This window comes from Bos taurus, chromosome 22 (genome assembly GCF_002263795.3).
Source record: "Bos taurus isolate L1 Dominette 01449 registration number 42190680 breed Hereford chromosome 22, ARS-UCD2.0, whole genome shotgun sequence".
Classification (NCBI taxonomy): domain Eukaryota; kingdom Metazoa; phylum Chordata; class Mammalia; order Artiodactyla; family Bovidae; genus Bos; species Bos taurus.
This window is the reverse complement of record NC_037349.1, coordinates 16,878,877-16,898,915: the sequence shown is the minus strand read 5'-3', so window position 1 is coordinate 16,898,915 and position 20,039 is coordinate 16,878,877. Positions and strand designations below refer to the sequence as shown.

General features: G+C 47.0%; 2 protein-coding genes across 15 annotated transcripts in view; one reads left to right on the top strand and one right to left on the bottom strand.

Annotated features, from left to right (window-relative positions):
• The window catches only part of TTLL3 (tubulin tyrosine ligase like 3), a 23,844-nt gene extending 13,710 nt beyond the window's left edge, over window positions 1-10,134 (top strand). For 4 of the 10 annotated variants that reach the window (XM_059880030.1, XM_059880029.1, XM_059880026.1 and 1 more), the window contains 6 exons: window positions 1,882-2,125; window positions 3,142-3,577; window positions 8,283-8,455; window positions 9,159-9,235; window positions 9,408-9,634; window positions 9,825-10,134. In XM_059880030.1, the coding sequence (XP_059736013.1) occupies window positions 1,882-2,125; window positions 3,142-3,577; window positions 8,283-8,455; window positions 9,159-9,235; window positions 9,408-9,634; window positions 9,825-10,130 (1,463 nt within the window). In that variant the 3' untranslated portion in view covers window positions 10,131-10,134. Of the gene's footprint in view, window positions 1-1,881; window positions 2,126-3,141; window positions 3,578-8,282; window positions 8,456-9,158; window positions 9,236-9,407 lie in introns of all 10 variants that reach the window. The other 6 variants (XM_059880027.1, XM_059880028.1, XM_059880034.1 and 3 more) reach the window with 6 other exon arrangements.
• Window positions 1-20,039, bottom strand: part of RPUSD3 (RNA pseudouridine synthase D3) — a 27,634-nt gene extending 7,595 nt beyond the window's left edge. Inside the window, 9 exon segments of one of the 5 annotated variants that reach the window (NM_001038561.2) lie at window positions 12,064-12,472; window positions 13,232-13,371; window positions 16,935-17,058; window positions 17,283-17,367; window positions 17,448-17,555; window positions 18,328-18,427; window positions 18,550-18,594; window positions 19,450-19,589; window positions 19,914-20,039. In NM_001038561.2, coding sequence (NP_001033650.1) covers window positions 12,281-12,472; window positions 13,232-13,371; window positions 16,935-17,058; window positions 17,283-17,367; window positions 17,448-17,555; window positions 18,328-18,427; window positions 18,550-18,594; window positions 19,450-19,589; window positions 19,914-20,014 — 1,035 coding nt within the window. In that variant the 5' untranslated portion in view covers window positions 20,015-20,039 and the 3' untranslated portion in view covers window positions 12,064-12,280. 5 annotated transcript variants of the gene reach the window in all.

Genomic DNA, 20,039 nt, shown 5'->3' with positions numbered 1-20,039 from the left:
CTAGATCTGCTTCCCCCTGGCCCCCATTTTTAGTTTATTGTTAGTCACTTTCAAACATACACAAAAGCAAAGAGAACAGTACAGTGAATTCCAGTGTATTTCAACATTTTCTCTCCATTTTTAGTAAAACTTAATTGAAATATGTATACAGTCCACTTCATTGACAAGGCTACACTTTGTGAATATACAACTCAGTGAATTGTCACATAGGGAACACACTCGTGGAAACACAGCACCCAGATTACAAAATAAAACATTACCTTTACCCTAGAGGGCCCCGTACTACCTCCTGGTCTCTACCTCCCTGCAGTGGAAGCCCTTATTCTGACTTACAATACCATAGATTAGTGTTGCCTGTTTTTAAATTTTATATAAAAGTACAGTATATACTTTCCTACCTCATTCTGTCTTACAGCTGCACAGTCTAATCTTGTGTATATGTACTCTTGTGGTTTTACTTAATCCTTTTCTGATGGATATTTAGATGGCCATCAGTTTTTCCCCTATTTATTTGATTATTGATTGGTTAATTGCTGTTAGCAACACTGATGAATATCTTGTGCAGATATCTTTCCATTTATAGTAGTTTTTCCACTTATTTCTTTAGGATAAATTCCTAAAAATGAAATTGCTGGGTCAGAGGTCGTGAACAGTCTCAATCTGTGGCTATACAAGTCATCATGATATTGGCAATCTTAGTAATCAGTCTGGGCTTTTGAGAAAGTATCTGGCCTGGGAACCAAGCACAAGTTGTTCTGTGCCATTGGCAGGCAGTCAGACTGTTTGGAGGACCAAGCAGTGAAGAAATGACTGATTTGTGAGTGTAGGTGTTTGTTTGCAGTGTGATTCTTACTGTAGACCCTTGAACAACATGAATGTACTGCATGGGTCCACATAAATGCAGATTCTTTCACTTTGTATCTACTTTAGTACTACATGATCTATAGTTGAATCTGTGGATGCAGAACTAGGGATATAGAAGACCTACTGTAAAGTTATACAATAATTTTCAACTGTTCAGAGGGTTGGCACTCCTAATCCCTGCATTGTTCAATGGTCAGCTGTATTTATCAGCATTAAAATACCTTATTAGCATAAGATGCTTAACGTCACTTGTTATAAAACAGATAAAATTAAAAGATACCATTCTACCTAGGAGAATGGCAAAAATAAATCATCAACAGTGTTGGTAGTATGTGGGCAAACACACAATCTCATACACTCTTACTCGGAGTGCAAGTTGTTAGAACATCTTTGTTCTGTAAATTGAAAAAATGCACATACCCTTTGAGCCAGCAAATCTATAACTAGAGATGTTTTTCACAGGTAACTAGTAATTAGGATGAGTTAACATTTACTTAATGCTCACCAAGTGCCAGGCACTGTTCCAGTTCCTTAGGATGTTTAAATGCATAGAACGCTGTGCAGCTGAGGCACACACAGACTCTCCCATAACTTGAGTGCCCATCCATAGGACCTGGAAGCAGCACCTGGCTTCTTTGGAGCAGGAGATGTGTGTTGTTGCTTTTTTCTTAATTGTGTACCCTTTTGTACTGCCTACTTTTTGCCTCTGCTCTTTTATATTCTGTTATTATGAAAAACGAATCAAAGTCATATATGTATATGGTTTTAAAAAGACCCAATACTGTTTAAATTTTTATATGTGCATATATTCCTTTCCATCACCAAAATTGGTTAATTAAAAAAAAAATCCTTGGCAGATTCTCAGCTTTCCCAGAGGGAACATGGAGAAAGGCAGGCTTACCCACTCGGGCCTGTCCTTAGGGGATGAGGGCTTAGGATGAACTGTTCATAGTCCCCTAGCCCATCTCCCAGCCAAAGCCTGGCCTGATCCCTAACCAGCCCTGTTTCCCCCTTTAGGTATCATGTGCATGGACCACCTGGAGGAAATGCTGAAGCTGGTGGACTGCAACCCCATGATGATGAAGGACGGCAAGTGGGTGGTGCAGAAGTATATCGAGCGGCCCTTGCTCATCTTTGGCACCAAATTTGATCTGAGGCAGTGGTTCCTGGTGACTGACTGGAACCCACTTACTGTGTGGTTCTACCGTGACAGCTACATCCGCTTCTCCACACAGCCCTTCTCCCTGAAGAACCTGGACAAGTGAGCCCCCCCAACCCTCAGCCCCCTCAGTCCCATGGGCTCCTAATCTAATTGGGGAGCTGGCAAGGAATAGTGCTTCCAGTGCGGTGCTGGGCTCTGAACACAGCCTCTGCAGGCAGGCAGGTGTCATCCATCCACCCATCCTTCCACCCAGCAGATGCCTATGGCACGTGTACCCTGAGCCATTCACCATTCTAGGCACTTGGGACACAGTAGTGAATGAAATGAACCCAGCCCTCAAGAGTTCACATTCCAGCAGGGAGAAACAGACAAGCCGTGAACATAATCAGTAAAATCATCAATGGGTTAAAAGGTGATACGTGTTATGAGAGAAAAGATGTAGAGCAGGGTAGAGGGGGATCAGGAGAAATAGAGAGGCAGCATTCACTTGGAGGTGAGAGGAAGCCTGTGGAGCCCTGGATTCAAATTCCTTTTTTGCAGCTTCCAAGCTCTGTGACTTGGGTCAAGTGGAACTCTGTTTAAGCATCAGTCACCACCATCTGTAGAATGGAGCCAGTAACATGGAGCTCATAGCTGTCGGTTAACTGAGTGCTTGCATGTGACGAATGCCAAGCACTTCATGTATATTATCTCTGACGTTCATGAAAACCTGGCCAAGTGGGTACTGTTACTACCCCTATCTTTTACATGTTGAAAGGAGCACGCAGGTTAAACGAGTTATATGAGATTTCACCAGTCAGCGATGAAGACAGGACTTGAGCACACGTCTTGGTGATTACAAGCCCTGTACTCTGAGCTGCCTTCTTCCAGGCATTGGGAGAGTTAACTGTGACACTGTCACGAAGCACTTGGCACTGTGGCCCCATACTTAGTACCCTCAGAGAGGTCCTGAGCACAGACTGGTAGCGGCCCTAGAAGATGGTGATGAGCATTTTGTCAACTCAGCTGCACAGTTCAGTGTATGCAGGACTGGTTCTGGGGTTTGCCTGCCCTCCCCACATTTGAGTGGCTGGGGCACAGGGAGCCAGTCCTCAGCTTCCTGCTCTCTGTCCCAGCTCCGTGCACCTGTGCAACAACTCCATCCAGAAGCACCTGGAGAATTCATGCCACCGGCACCCACTGCTGCCCCCAGACAACATGTGGTCAAGCCAGAAATTCCAGGCCCACCTGCAGGAGACGGGGGCCCCGAACGCCTGGTCCACTGTCATCGTGCCTGGCATGAAGGCCGCAGTGATCCACGCCCTGCAGACCTCCCAGGACACCGTGCAGTGTCGGAAGGCCAGCTTCGAGCTCTACGGTGCTGACTTTGTGTTCGGTGAGGACTTCCAGCCCTGGCTGATCGAGATCAACGCCAGCCCCACCATGGCACCCTCCACGGCTGTCACCGCCAGGCTCTGTGCCGGTGTGCAGGCCGACACCCTGCGTGTGGTCATCGACTGGCGACTGGACCGCAACTGTGACACGGGGGCCTTTGAGCTCATCTACAAGCAGGTGAGGTGGCCAGGCCCAGGCAGGACCCAGGGAGGCCTCCCTGTAGTAAAGCTTAGGGCTCTGCAGTCACACAAACCCAGTTTGGGTCCTGGTCTTGCTGCAGTGACTGGGTACAGCCACTCCACCCTCTTGAGCCTCCATTTCCCTGTCTGTAAGATGGACATGCTGTTACCATCTTTCTCCTGGGGTTTAGGGGATGAAATGAGTTAGTGTGTTGGATAATACTTCTAGAGGCTGGTAGCATACTGTTACAAGCATAGACTCTGAAACCTCCCTGGGTTCAAATCCCTGCTCAAATAAATAACTCCTCTTCCATGAGGTTCCAGTAAAACAGCAGCCCTCAAAATTATAGAAGCTCTGCTACTGCTACTGCTAAGTCACTTCAGTCGTGTCTGACTCTGTGTGACCCCATAGACGGCAGCCCACCAGGCTCCCCCATCCCTGGGATTCTCCAGGCAAGAACACTGGAATGGGTTGCCATTTCCTTCTCCAATGCATGAAAGTGAAAAGTGAAAGGGAAGTCGCTCAGTCGTGTCCGACTCTTAGCGACCCCATGGACTGCAGCCTACCAGGCTCCTCCGCCCATGGGATTTTCCAGGCAAGAGTACTGGAGTGGGGTGCCACTCTACTGTTAACCAAAAGGCCATGCAGCTCTGTCTTTTCACTCAAAATGTGTTCAAGACTGAATCTTGAGACCTATAGGTATACTCTTGGGATGCTTAAAAGATGTGTAGCTGCCTTAAAGGGCCTAATAGGCATGGCTTGGGTTTCTCTGAAGTTTTCTGTTTGTTTTTGTCTTTTTAGATATCATTGACATACAACATTGTTAATTTCAGATGTACAACATAACAGTATTTGTATATATTGTGAAAAGATCACCACCATAGGTCTAGTTAACAGATCATCAAATAGTTACAAAAATTTTTTTCTTGCATGAGAACTTTTAAGATCTACTTTCTCAGCAACTTTCAAATATACAACATTATTAACTATAGTCATGATTCTATACATGACTTATATATTTGTAACTGAAAGTTTGTAATTTTTTATTCCCTTCACCCATTTTGCCCACCAATCAGCTATCTGTTCTCTGTATCAGTGAGTTCAGTTCGTTTTTTATTTTAGATTCTGCATATAATTGAGATCATATGATATTTGTCTTTCGCTGACTTATTTAACTTAGCATAATATATCCATGGTCTGTCCACGTTGTCACAAATGTCAAGATTTCATTATTTTTATTTTTTTGGCTGCACCTCATGGGATCTTAGTTCCCCAAACAGGGACCAAACCAGTGCCCCTGCAGTTCCCCAACCAGGGGCCAAATCTGTGCTCCCTGTAGTGGAAGCGTGGAGTCTTAACCACTGGCCTGACAGGGAAGTCCTGAGATTTTGTTCTTTTTAATGGCTGAGTAATATTCCGTAATATATTTACATGTACACATTTTCTCTGTTCATCTGTCAGTGGATGCTTAGGCCACTTCCATATGTTGGTTATTATAAATAGAGCTGCCATGAACATGGGCTTGCAGATATCTTTTCAAATGGTTTTTCATTTCCTTTAGGTAAATACCCAGAAGTGGAATTGCTGGATTGTATGGTAGCTCTAACATTAACTTTCTGAAGAACATCCATACTGTTTTCCATAGTGGGCACACCAATTTACCTTCCCACCAACCTGCAAAAAAGTTCCCTTTTCTTTACATCCTTGCCAACCCTTGTAATTTTTTGTCTTTTGGACGATAGCCATTCTGCCAGGTGAGAGATGGTATCTCATTGTGGTTTTGATTTGCATTTCCCTGATGATTAGTGATGTTGAGCACCTTTTCATGCCCCTGTTTCATGTATCTGTATGTCTTCTTTTGAAAAATGTCTATTCAGATCCTCTGTCCATTTTTTAATCAGATTGTCCTTATATATTTTGGGGACCTCCCTGGCAATCCAGTGGTTAAGACTTCACACTTCCGTGCAGGGTATGTGGGTTCGATCCCTAATTGGGAAAACTAAGATCCTGCATGAAAAAAAGATTGTCTTTATATCTTTGTATGTTATTAACCTCTTACAAGTGATTTGCATTTTCTCCCATTTGCTGGGTTGTCTTTTGATTTTGTTGATTTCCTTTGCTGTTAGAAGATTTTTAGTTTCTTTATTTGTGCTTTTGTTGCAAAATCCAAAAAATCATTGCCAAGACTGAGTTAAGGAACTTCCTGGCTGTTTTCTTCTAGAAGTTTTATGGTTTAAGGTCTTATGTTCAAGTCTTCAATCCATTTGAGTTGATTTTTCTATATGGTATAAGATAGTGGTTCAGGTTCTTTCTTTTGCATGTGGCCGTCCCATTTTCCCAACACCACTTATTAAGAGATTGTATATTCATGCCTTGTTTATCATGACTTAATTGACCACAAATGTATGGATTGATTTCTGGGGTTTTAATTTTGTTCCACTGATCTGTGTGTCTGTTTTTATGCCAGTATCATACTGTTTTGATCACTGTAACTGTGTAATACATTGGTTTGGCCAAAAAGTTCATTTGAGTTTCCAGATGTGCTTGGGGGGGTGCAGGGGGGGTGGGGGGACACCGAATGAACTTTTTGGCCAACTCAATAGTTTGAAATCAGGAAGTGTGATGCTCCCAGCTTTGTGCTTTCTCAAGATTTCTTCAGCTATTCGGAAGTCTTAAGTGATTCTGTACATCTTTGGGGATTGATTTTTCTATTTTTGTGAAAAATGTCATTGGAATTTTGATAGGGATTGCATTGAGTCTATAGATTCCTTTGGGTGCTATAGACATTTTAATAATATTAATTCTTCCATTCTATGAGTACAGAATATTTTTCTATTTATTTGTGTCATCTTCAGTTTCTTTCATCAGCAGTGTACAGGTTTTTCACCTCCTTGGTTAAATTTATTCCTGGTATTTTATTTTCTTTGATGTTCTTTAATCTCTTTAAGTTAGAACAGCCCCACTGCTTTTTTTCCCACCCATGTTTGGATCTTTTGAAGGCACCAGACTGGTTGTTTTATGGAACTGTCCCACATTCTGGAGTTATCTGATTGTTTCCTCATGGTGGTGTTTAACTTCTGTTATCTGAATGTCCTATAAACTAGAAGTTAGGTCACACAGCTTGATGAGGTTCACATTACACATTTTTGTCAAGAACACTTGAGAGGTGATACTGGGTGCCTCATACAGCTTCACAAGACACCCACTGTCAGAGTGTCTCGTGATTGGTGATGCTAAGTCTGATCACGCGGTTAAGGTCATGCTACCAGATCTCTGCATGGTAAGTTGCATCCTTCACTTTGCAGCGATCATTTTCTTTGTAAGGTGATTCTTTGGCAGTGTGCAGATGACACATTTTCCTGTCATCCTTTTCACCTACTTGTTTTGATATCCAGTTTTGATTCTTGCCTGTTCTGTTAGTGTTGCAGAATGGTACATTGCTATTTCTATCATTCTTTCTGCATTTATGAGCTGAGATTCTTCCATAAAGATGAGTTTTTCTGTATCAACTGGGCTTCCCATGAGCTCTGATATCTGTATTTTTTTTAATTGAAATATAGCTGATTTACAGTTGTATTAATTTATATAAATTATAGTTGTATTAATTTTTCTATAGAGTGATTCGGTTATACATATACATATTCTTTTTCATATTCTTTTCCTTTATGATTTATCCAAGGATATTGAATGTAATTCCCTGTGCTATACAGTAGGATATTAATATCTGTAAATTTTTAAAATATTTATTTATTAGGCTGCATCACATCTTAGTTGTGGTATGTAGGATCTTCATTATCTTCATTACGTCTTGCGGATCTTTTGCTGCAGGGCACGGATTCTCTAGTTGTGGCGTGAAGGCTCAGTAGCTGCGGTGCAGGGGCTTAGTTGTTCCATGGCAAGTGGAATCTTAATTCCTTGAGCAGGGATTGGACCCGCGTCCCCTGAATTGCAAAGCAGATTCTTAACCACTGGACCACCAGGGAAGTCTCTTGATATCTGTATTTTTAACAAGCTCCAAATGACACTGATGTTTAGATAGGTTTTAATCAGGATCTGTTGATGACATGGAAAACCCCTCAGCCTAGCCCTAGGTTAACAGGAGTGTTCCTAGCAATATGCAGGGGCTCTTCTGTGTCCAGTGCAGGAAGTACAGCTCAGCTTAATAAGAACTGAACATGGCCCAGGAGCTCCTTTCTTGGATCTTTCTGTCTCCCTCTGTATATTTGCAACATTATTCTCTCCACAGAATGCCTTCTTTAAGGTTCTGCTTCCCTTGGTTCAAATGAGAATTTAGGCAGGCTCCAGGCCTCTTATCTGTCTGGGTGTTGTAACTCACATGCTCTCAGCAGAGAATCTGGCTCATCTCAGGAAGCTGTCCATTGACAGCAGCTGGTGGAGGAGAACACACACATTCCTGGCCAGGGAGTTGAGGAGGGCAGGTGGATGGAAGGGTGGATGTGGGGGCCTGGCTAAGACTGCCTCCCACTCGGCTGGTTTATTTATCTCAGGGGCTCTGTGACCCTCCAGGTACTGATTCAGACCCCTTAGAGGACAGAGACGGGCTTTGCATTTCTCAGCCCAGAAATGTCTCCTGACCAGGTGCCCCAGAAGTTAATTCCATCTACCCTGCCCTAAGTCTTTCTAGACCTAGGATTCTAGCACCATGGTCTGAGCAGGCCTTGTCTCCCCTTCTTCCCGACAGCCTGCCGTGGAGGTGCCCCAGTATGTGGGTATCCGGCTTCTAGTAGAGGGCTCCACCATCAAGAAGCCCCTGGCGATGAGTCACCGGCGGATGGCCGTCCGCCCAGCCCTCCCTCACCTGCTGGCCCCGAGAGGCTCTGGGGAAAGCAAGGACTCAGGAAGCCCCATCCACAGGTCAGCTTCTAGGAAAGTTGCTGGGGCCAGAAGCCTGGGGCACACTGAGAAGCCAGATTCCACTGCCACCACCTCAGCCCCTGGAAAGGGGAAGAAAGGCAAGGCGAAAAGTGCCACAGCCCAGGTCCATCCCAGTCTCCGGAAGTGGGACACCCCCAGCACGAGGATGGGCTGCATTTTTACCATGACCTTAGCTAGCAGGGACAGGCATCCCTACTCTCTGAACAGATTGCCACTGAGTCTGAAGAACTCCCAGGCCCTGGGTAAGACCCTTCCCCCCAAACACCCCAGGGCCTCAAGACAACTTCTTCCTGTTCTCCAAGCCCCTCCTAACCACCTGGGTTTGCCCCCACCCACAGCCCCACCGGAGAGTCACCGGTAGTAAGTAAAAGCCACCACTTACAAAGTATTTTTAAAAACTGCATGACTGAATGACTGTGATCCACCCCCCTGCAAAGTAGTCACGTGGTGAGGCAGTTGTACTCATTTTGAAGATGCCAGGACTCAGTCCCAGGTTGATCTCACTCCAGAGCCCCAACTTTTCCTGCTGTAGTATTCTGTCTTTGCTGCCATGCAAAGTTGCCTCTGGGGGAAAGAACTAATATCTGTACAGCACATAACAGTTTCAACTGTGTCACTACCTGACCAGCTCCTTTAGTTCTCACAGCCTAGCGAGGGAGGTGCTATGATCCCCATTTTCCAGCCGAGGTATCAGGAAGTGTAAGGAAGTTGCCCGAGGTTGCACAGCTCAGAAGGGGCAGAGCTGGGATGCAGACCCAGGTCTGTTGGACTTCAAACCCTGTGTCCTTCCCATGGTCTCTGGAGAAGGAACTGGGTGGGCTCCATCTACCCTCATCTCCCCCTGCCTCCCCACCTTCCACGCACACCTTGAGGGGCAGCTGGTCAGCCTTAGCCCCTCCCCAGCCCCTCACGGCCCCTCTTGCTCCCACAGCCCCTTACCACTTCCCAAGCCTCCACAGCAAGCCCCGGCTGCCTTCTCCCCATGTGCCCTGGCCCCAGGGGCAGGTCCTCAGACTACAGCACAGCAAGCTGGTGGGCACTAAGGCCCTGTCGACCACAGACAAGGCCTTGATGACTCTACCAACCGCCAAGGTTTTGATTTCCCTCCCACCTAACCCTGAGCTCAAGCTGGCACCCAACGCCCTGAAACCAAAAAAGGTGGGCCTCAAACTGTGACCAGTACCCTGCTGGGTAGTGCTGACTATCGGGGTCAGGGCTGGAGGGCACAGGTAGAGGGTAGCCCCCAGGCTGGCCTGTGCCCCAAGGGAAGGGCTTGCACCCCTCAGGACCCCCTTCCTGAACAGATTCCTGATCATCTCTCCTCCTTCTCCCCTCCTTTCACACGGAGGCTCTTGCTCCCCAGCGCCTTCATGGTCCCTACTTTGGAAGTAATGTGTGGTCTCAGCCCTTTGAAGACGGAAATCTTCCTAGCATCTACAGGAAGAGCAAGACCAAAGGCAAATGCAAGGCCAGACTCTGTGACAGACCAAAGGCCGAGACACACCTCGTGACGACACTGAGCCTTCCAGGACCTCTGACCCTTGTCACAGACCGGGGTTTGGAGGGCACAAGGGACAGGTGGCCACAGAAGCCCTTGCTTCCATCACCATCACCCTTATCCTGGATGCAGCGCCAAATAAAAAAGAGCAAATGAGGTCTTCGAGGCTCGGCTCCTTTTCTCTTGGAGGGTGAAGAGAGAGTATAGTGTGACCCTGTACTCCAGGGCCCAGGACAAGAGCCAGAGGCTGTCAGCAACTCCCCCCCCAAAGCACAGCCCCGCACTCCCACCCAGCAACAACAGGAGACTCAGCAGAGAAGAGTGGACCTGGCTAAACCCCAGCCCTCTCCTGAGGGAGTGGGCCCGTCCCTTCCTCTGCAAGGGGCCAAGGTCACCTCAAAAGGAAATATCCAACAAGCCCCTCTCATCTGAAAAAAGCTCAACATTCCTTAGTTATAATGGGTTGAATGTTGGTATGTCTTCCTAGAACCTGTGGATATGTCTATTTGGAAAAAAAGGTCTTTGCAGATATAAGTTAAAGTTCAGATTTTGAGATGAGATCATCCAGATAGGGCCTCAATCCAATAACAATTGTCCTTACAAGGGACTGAAGAGAAGACAATCGAGGAGGAGGCTGTGTGGAGACAGAGGCAGAGGTTGGCATGATACGGCCACAAGTCAGAGGGTGCTTAAGCCACCAGAAGTTGGAAGAGGTAAGGAAAGATTCTCCCGTAGAGCCTGTGGGTAGAGCACAGCCCTGTCAACACCTTGATTTTGGACTTCCGGCCTCTAAAACTGGGAGAGAGAATCCATTTTGTGCTATTTTAAACCATTCAGGTTGTGGTAATTTTTTTTTTTTTCCAATTTTTTGGCCGCGCCATGTGGCACATGGGATCTTAGTTCCCCAGCCAGGAATTGAACCCATGCCCCCTGCCATGGAAGTGCAGTGTCTTAACCACTGAGCCTCCAGGGAAGGCCCCAGGTTGTGGTAATTCATTGCAGTGGCCCTAGGAAACAAACACACTAGTCAAATCAAGATAAATACACTCTGATCCAGAAATTATTGCACAGCTGAATGAGAAAACGCAGACAGGCAGACCCACAGCAGCACTGTGGTCACAGCCGATGACCTAAGTGTCCATTAACGTTGGGTGGATAGACTGCAAGCCCCAGCATTCCAACTCCATGCCACACAACAGATGCATTTCCCAGGGTGAAGTGAGAACAAGTCACAAAAGGATATATACAGCACAGTTCCATTCCACAGGAGTTTGAGAAACAAGCAAAACAAAATACATTGTTTAGGGATGCATGTATATGTGGTAACACTTTAAAAAAACAGACAAGGAAAGAATTCTCTCAAGTCAGGGGAGTGGTTTCCAATTGTGACTTTACACTAGTGCCTGTTCTGGAGCTTTTAAAAAAGATGTCTCTGTCCAAGACTGGTAAAAGTATCTTAGGGATGCAGTCAGGGGAGGCATGGGGATTTTTTTTTAAGCTTTCTGAGGGGGCAGGGTAGGGGGTTCTAATATGGGGCCAGGGTTGAGAACGGCTTTGTTCTAAGACAGGAGAAGGATGCTTCTATTTTGTGCCAAGTGGTGGTTATGTGAGTGTCACCTTACAGTTATTCTTTAAGTCACATAGATGTTTTATGCACTCTGTATGTTTGATATGTTACATGGTTTTTTAAAGTAAAATATCTAACATCTAAATGAGTAGTCAAATTCTTGGAGACAGGAAACAGTGGCTACTGGGGCTGAGATGGGTAGGGGATGGGCAGTTGGTGTTTAATGAGAACAGAGTTTCAGTTTGGGTGGATGAGAAAGTTCTGGAGTTGGATGCAGAAGATGGCTACACCACCGTGTGAATGTACTTAATGCCACTGAACTATACACTTAAAAACAGTGAAGATCGTAAAGTCTACGAAGTGTATTTTAGCACAAATTAAAGAAAAAAAAAAACTCTTAACATTTTCTCTCAGCTAGAATTAGGCCAGAAACAGTCAAACATAAAGACTATGTGTTGAACTCAGCAGAAAGCACAGTCCGTGATAAACATTTTCTTTCTCAGCAAATCCTGAAAACGATCCTGTGAGGTAGGTACTTTTATTATTTAAAGCCCAGAGAGGTGAGGTAATTTGGCCAACACCACACAGCAAATGGCCTTAGGATGCGATCTCAGGTCCATCCCACGAGAGCGCCCAGCATTTTACACGGTGGCCTGACTGCATGCTGAGCACTGACCACACTCTTCTGGGGCCTGACCACAGCCCATTCGCCTCCCACCCCAACCGCTTTCCAGCAGGACTATTGGTAGTGGAGCCCCAGACACTGCAGGGTCCTGGAGAAGTAAGAGGGCAGAGGAGCCAGAAGCTCAATGGGTGGGTCCCTGGGCCTGGCGCCTGGGAGGCGAAGACAGTGCAAATGGAGGTGCAGGGGCAACCGGGCAGCCTGGGAGGCGGTCAGGCAGAGGCGGCCGAGGAGGGCTTCATCCAGGACCTGGGGCGGAGACGTGCCAGCATTCAGCCAGGGGAGTTCCCAGCAGCGCTCAGCAAAAGAGGAGCAAGGTAAATACTTTGTCCTCCCTCTGCATCCGTGTTCTGCATGCCTCTGCACACGTAAATACCTTCACATTCACACACACACACACTACAGCATAGACCAGCTAGGAGTCACCAAATCAGCTTCCTAGGCATTTCGCTAAACTGCATTCCCCAGCACCTCCTGCAGGTTGGGGAGGCCGTGATTGAGCCCCACTCAGCACAACAGGAGTGTTGAGTATGTGTCCCGCTTCCTGACCTGGCCCGAGAAACCAACCCCCACCTCCATGAACCTGCCCTGTCTCCTCTGCTGATGAGATGGCAGCAGCCAGGGGCCCCCCAAGTGACTTGTTTGGAGCAAAGCCTGCCCCTACCCCATCCCATTAACTGGACTTCATACAGAAGGAAATTGTTGTGTTAATACTCTGGTACTTGAGGTTTTTCTGTTAAAGCAGTGTTACCAGAATACACAACCTCTTACACCCATTACAGAATGGCAGACTTAGAAGGACCTTTAGAAATCGGCTGGTTTGATTTCCTTACTGAACAGAAGAGACCCATAAGAGAGGGTGTCACTTAGTGCCACACAGCAAGACAGGGCTACTGGTAGCTTTGGAAGCCAGAGTTGCGTAGCGGACGTCTGGAGATGCTATCCATCCCTCCACCCCAACAAGCCCCAGCCCACCCCAGAAGGCTGCAGGCAGGTGGACTTGGGTACCTGTCTTTGGGGCTTGGTGCTCTCGACTGGCAGAAGAAAGCGCTGGCCGAGGACAGTGCCCACGCGGGCAGAGTATGTGTGATCCCCAAGCACAGGGCAGAGCTGCAGGGCCATGTGTGCCTGTAGCTGGCTGGGAAACACTAGAAGACAGGAGATGGGACAGATGGCAGGCAAGCAGTTCATTCTGTCCCAGCCAGTACTGCCGTGCCCCCTGCCCCCCATTCTCAGATGGTGTGGTTTCAGTGAGGTGGACACTACCACCCCAGCCTCTGGAGCAAGGTCGGGGCAGGTAGAGCTGTCAAGCCACCAGCCTTGCGGGACTCATCCATGAAGAGACGCAACCCTGAATTTTTTGTGATGCTTCTGGGAATGAAGAGCACTCTTTCCTGCTGTGGAGTGAGCCTGGAGCTGCTGGAGCACCTGCATCTCTGCCTCCATGGGGGATAACTGCTGCTCCTATGGGAGGAAGAAGCCAGCACGCGGGAGGTGGAAAGAGAGGGAGAAATGGCTTTCTGATGACATCTTCCAAGCCTGGATGCAGCCAAGCCCGAACTATATTTTTTTTTGGCTGCACTGGGTCTTCATTGCTGCATGCGGGCTTTCTCTAGTTGTGGAGAGTGGGGGCTACTCTCTAGTTGCGGTGTATGGGCTTCTCATTGTGGTGGCTTCTGTTGTGGAGCACAGGCTCTAGGGTGTGCAGGCTTTCAGGAGCTGCAGCACGCAGGCTCGGTAGTTGCAACTTGCTGGCTCCAAGGGGCGAGGGCTTCAATAGTTGCAGCACAGGGGCTCATTAGTTGTGGCTGGTGGGCCCCAGAGCGTGCACAAGCCTGAACTTAGAAGTTATATGAGTCATTAAATTGCTCTTTTGGGTGACACCAACTTGAACTTGTTTTGGGGAAACGTAATGGGTATGAAATAGTTCATATATGTAAACTTATTAATACTCCTGAAAACCCTATAATGTGAGACCCAGCATCATTCCACCTTATAGACAGGAAAATCTCAGCTCAAGAAGTAACCAGCCCACCACAGACTGGGATTCAAACCCAGGAGCTGTCTGTCTACTTTCATGTCTAGCAATATGGTAGACTGGGTAATCTAAATACCCATCTTTTATTAACCACCTAGAAACACTGGAAAACTGTAACAATCATCCTTTTAAATACACAGCGGGACACAGGGGAAAGTAAAGTCCCCTGGATGAAAATACAAAAGGAAAACAAATCCAGAGCACAAGAGAGTCAACATTTCACCTCTTCTAGGGGTATTTCCAATCTTGGGGCTAAGGGGGCTTGGGTTTAAGTAGTGACAAGGGGCCAGGGATGAGGTTGTGCCCAAATGAAATCTGAGAGGCTACATCTTCCATGCAAGGGTGGACTAGGAGAAAAAGCCAGCCATCAAGGAAGGCAGATGAACTCTGTAGGTATGGATGAGGGGAAGGAAGATGAATTCCCAACTGTGAGCTGCTCTCACACAGGCTTGAGGTTCTAATACCACCTGAGTGATCTGTGAACTTCCAACTGAGGTGTTAATCTCTAGGTCCTGAAGCAGTGATGTGAGCCCACTCAGCAGAAGCAAGGCAGAACCCCTCAAGTCCCCACCGCCAATGAGGCAGTAAAGGATTTCCATAGATGAAGACCCAGCACAACCTGAACCCCAGAGCAATAAGGAGACATTCCACCAAGGGGAGCAAGTCTGCAGAAATCACAACAGAATTAGACCCTTAGAATCTCCAGACAAAAGAATTATAGAAACACCATATAGGTGTGCTTTAAATGAGTAAAAACAAACAAGAACAAGTAATGAGAGAAAAAAACAGATGCCATCGCTAATTGGGTTCAAGGCTAGGAGAATGGATGGACGACAAGCACAGGGAAGGAGGTGATCAACAAAGAGGCTTGCCCAGAGCATGGACCGTCAGTTGATGTGTGTTCTTGGCCATTTGGGATTTATAGGTAAAGAAAAAGCTGACAGATCAGCAAGAGAAGGTGCGAAGCAATCTGAAGACTGACCAGGTCATATAATTCTTAGAAAAACTTGAATCAGTGGCTGTTGGTCACCTTTACTTACTGGTGTGAAAAATAAAACCACAGGATGGACCACAGCAATTGGTGAGCAGACAAAACTTTAAATCAGAAAGGCAGGGTGGTGGTCCACGGTATGTGCAGTAAAGGTGGTTAGAGGTATAATAACTTGAATATCCTTTGAGATCTGAGATTTTAGCATCATGCTTTATTGGGTTTGAATACTGTTCTCATTAGTTTTATTGAAGTCTAGACAAAAATGTTAGGACTTTGGGAGTTCCCTGGCGGTCTAGTGGTTAGGACTCTGCTCTTCCATTTCTGTGGGCCCAGTAATTCCTGGTCAGGGAACTATCCCTCAAGCCATGCCATGCAGCCAGAAAAAAAAAACTGATTTAATAAGAATGAGTAAAACATTGGTTAAAAAACGCAGGCAAGGGCTTCCCTGGTGGTCCAGTGGTTAAGAATCTGCCTTGCAATGCAATGGACACAGCTTCCTGGTCAGGGAAGATCCCACATGCGCAGAGCAACTAAGCCCGTGTGTCACAACTACTGAGCTACAACTAGAGCGCATGCTCTACAACGAGAAGCCACCGTAACGAGACTCGACCACCACAACAGAGAAGCCCTCACTGCGCAACAGGACCCACCGCAGCCAAAAACTAAAAGAAATCTTAAAAAAAAATGCAGGCAACAAGTCTAGAAGTATTCTTTTTTTTTTTCCAGAAGTATTATAAAAGTTCATTTACCTTGCAGTTGGCAGGACTGAGTCACGATTTTCAGGCTGACTTGGCCTTCGTGTGGACTGGAGGAAAGCACTGCTCCCTTGCTGGGTGCAGTCCTGCCAGGGCCCACACCTCAGCAGAGAGAATATGGGCTGCTCTGTAACAGAGCTACGTGCACATGGGCAGCCCTGGCTGCTTGACTGTTGGATAGGAACACTCACAGCTTTTGAAGACCAAAGATTGTAAATAAGTGTTTTAAAATTTTTGGGGGGAAGCTATTTTTGTTAAAAGCATTATGCAAATTAAAAAGTTTGATGTGAAAGAAAAAAACAGATGCCTTATTTTTTTTTAAAGGCCATCTGTATTTGTAAAACAACCAACTTGAATTTGTAGATGTAAACAATACAATCAATGGGTAGGTTAAACTAGCAGGTTAGATCCAACTGAAGAGAAAATTACTCAGCTGGAAGGTACGTCTGAAGATTACCCAGAATGCGGCAAAGATAAAGATGTGAAAAATGTGTTAGAAAAGTTGAGACATAGCAGGTGAATGAGAAACTCAGATGCTATCAGGCATTCAAAAGGGAGGATGCAAGAGGCACAATATTTGAAGAACTTTTCAGGATGGATTAAACAGGTTAATCTTGATTCAGCAAACACACTGAATCCTGAGAAATAAAACTAAACCCACACACCTTGATTCATCACAGTGAAACTAGAGAACATCGAAGGTAAAGAAATGCTGAGAGCAGTAAGAAAAAAAATAGGTGAGTTGCAAAGGGGTGACCATCAGACTGACAGGAGAAGCACTGCCCCCTCCAGGTGGAGCTGGTCACATACACCCTTACAGTCCATCAAAGACTCCCCAGGCCGCCAGTGAAACTACCACCTTCCTCCCATTCCCTGCCTCCCCAACCAAATACAGTTTGTCAAGTCTAGCTGGGGCTCCAGACCCACCTGTCAGTGGCTGCAGCTGGACCAGGGCACAGCCAGAGCCCGTGGCAACCACACGGAAGTGGCTAAGGGTCCTCTTGACACCTTCCATGATGTCCTTTCGGGATGGGGACTGCACTGGAACAACCTGTGGTGTCAGCCCCCAAGGGTGAACAAGCTTCACACACACCTGGGAGCTGCCCCCAAACCCTCCCTGTTCCCACCAGACCGAGGACAAGGGCCACAGTATAGGCCGTGGTCACTCACCTGTTTTAGGAGAATGAAGGGCCAGCCACCCCATATCTATACCCTTGACTCTTCTTGAGGGGTATGTCTGAGGGTCCCGTCTTCCCCACCCAGGCCCTGACTCACGAGATTGACCCCATCAATGTGTTCCAGTTTCAGAGCTGCTTGTATCTTCCCTTCAGAAGTAACTGGGATCCCATCAGTGACAGCACTGAGAAAGAGGCAGGAGGAGGTCACAGAGTTGTTTGCTGGGACCTCCCCGCTGCCCTGGAGCCTCCCAGCCCTTCTCACCAGTACGTGGCTGTGGGTTTCCTGGCTCTCCGTGAGTGAGTGAAGAACTTCTGGAGGCGGCTTGCTGTCTGGGAACAACTGGAGAGGAGCACAAGGCCCGAGGCCTCCCTGGAGAAAGGAGACAAATCACAGAAGTTAAAATCCCCTGGGACCACCGGCAAAAGAAGGAGACCCTGAGGAAGAAACACGGACCTGCTGAAGGCCAAGGAGTAACATCTGGACTACAACGCAGACCTCCTCCTGAGAAACAAGTAAGTCTTCCCCGTGTTTGATAATAAAGAGTACATAGCTTAAACGTGTTTCTCATTTTGCTCTGGCTCCCAGGGAGCTCAGAGCCAAACATCATAACAATTACCACCAACTGCTGACTGTCTACCAGTAGGCACTCTACTAGGAATTTCACATATATTAGCTATTAAATGGGCTTCCCTGGTGGCTCAGATGGTAAAGAATCTGCCTGTAATGTCAGAGATCTGGGTCTGATTCCTGGGTTGGGAAGATCCCTTGGAGAAGGGAATGGCTCAATTCCCCACAAACAAGCTTATGAGTTTGTGGAATTGCAGAAACATCTCATCTCAAGCACCATCTCTACCGATGGCTATGAGGAAAGAGTATCACAGATCAGTTAACAATACTGGCCTGGAGAAGTGACTATACACTGAGCTGTTTTATGATTAAAGAAACTAAGGCTCAGTGACACCTAAGATCAGTTTGTGCATAAAGATTTGAACCCAGATCTGTCCACTTCCTCCTCTTTTTCCTTGTTTCCTACCTCTGTGATCCCAAAGCAGCCAGTGGAAAATGTTTATTCCTAAGTGGCTCTGCCCCCATCCCAAATAGATGCTTATCTTCCTACCTTTCTATCACCTCCACCACTTACTTCCCAGATGCTCGGACAACCTGGACCTCCTGCTCCCCGAGCCCCAGGGACCGGCTCAGTTCTGGCAGCACTGACAACAACGTCAGCTCTCCTGGTTTTCCTAGGTGAAAAAAAAAGGAAGAGTACAAGTTGCTCTCAGAGGCAACATCCCTTCTCTTTGATATTGTCTGCTCTCACACATATCAAAACCCCTTTCACTGCATCTCTTTTCCCTGCCCATACCTGTCACTGGCAGACCCTGTGGCTTGTTCAATGTCACCAGAGGTCCTGAAACATGTAATAGATAAACGTGAGCAACAGCAAAAACAGTTTACAAAGACTTTCTCAATTCGTATTATCATGTGGTCCCAGTACAACTCTCATACAGGAGTTATCAACCACTCCCTGAAATGAACTTCTTTCTGAACCTTGCATATGCTCAGCTTGCTGCCTCAACCTCAGGACCTTTGCACCTGTTGCTTTCCATGTCTCAGATTTTCACGTGGCTTGCTCCTTATATCATCATCACATCATCAAATGTGATCATCACAAAGAGGCCTGAGTCTCCAATCTGATGTCTGCTCCTTTCTTGCAGATCCTTACCACTGCTGTTTTATTAACAGTACTGATCACTAGTAAGTACTTTTTTCATTTATTTTCTCCCACTGAAATGTTGGCTCCATGAAGGCAGGAACCATATTTATTTTGTTCAGCACTGGACAGCTATGTTCTAGAGCAGTGCCTGGAACACAACCTGTGCTCAATAAATAGCTGAGAAAATTCATAAGTCACTGGAGACTGAGGCACAGAGACATTGTTATTTTCTTAAAGCCACACAGCAAGCTGATTACAGAGCCAGATATGACTCCAAAGCCCGTTTTGTCCCTCAATATATTAACACTTTACTGAGAGCCTACTAGTGCAAAGCTCTCTGGTTATTTACACTCTCGCTCTCCACAGCTGCATCCCATGATGCTGAGGCAGAGAGTACGTGGCTGGTCGCAGCTAGTGAGGTTCGTGAGTGGGAGAACCAGGATTTGACCTCACAGGTTTTCGTAAAGTACCGAACCAGATCCTCAGAAGGCTCGGGTGAAGACTCCTCCCCTTCCGGGTCTCTCGGCACCTGTCCCTCCCACCCCTCACCTTTACGGTCCACCACAGCCGCCCTCAATACATCGACCAGTTCTTCCCGACTGAAGGTCCCCGGTCTCAGCAGTCCTGGGAAAGGCTGGTCACCCGGGGGATCCGACGGTTTGCTGGCGCCTCGACGTTGCAGCTGATGCCTGGGAACGGTTTTGTAAACAACAGGGGAATTACTGCTTCCAGAGGTGCTGCCCATTCTTATCTCCACACCCATCTTCCCAAACCCTGCGGCTTCTTATGAATGCTTCAGGAAGCCTGGATTGAACTTCCCGAAATCTCAGGTTCTATTGGCCCCAATGTACGGAAGAGAGAACTGAGGCTCAGAGAGGTCTACGACTAGTTTAGGGTCACACAGCAGAGATGAATTAGAACCCGTATCTACCTAACTCCAGATCCCGCACACACCCTCCCCCGGCCCCAGTCTCCTCCCTCTACACAAAGCGGGGCGGGGGTTGTGTAATCACCGGGCCTTGGTGCCAAAGCCTGCGGCTGTGGACGTTGCACGGATCCCCAGACCCCGCCGCCAGCCACCCGAGGCCTGACCCAAAACCCGCCAGCCACCCATCTCCGGAACGAAGACACGCACTTGT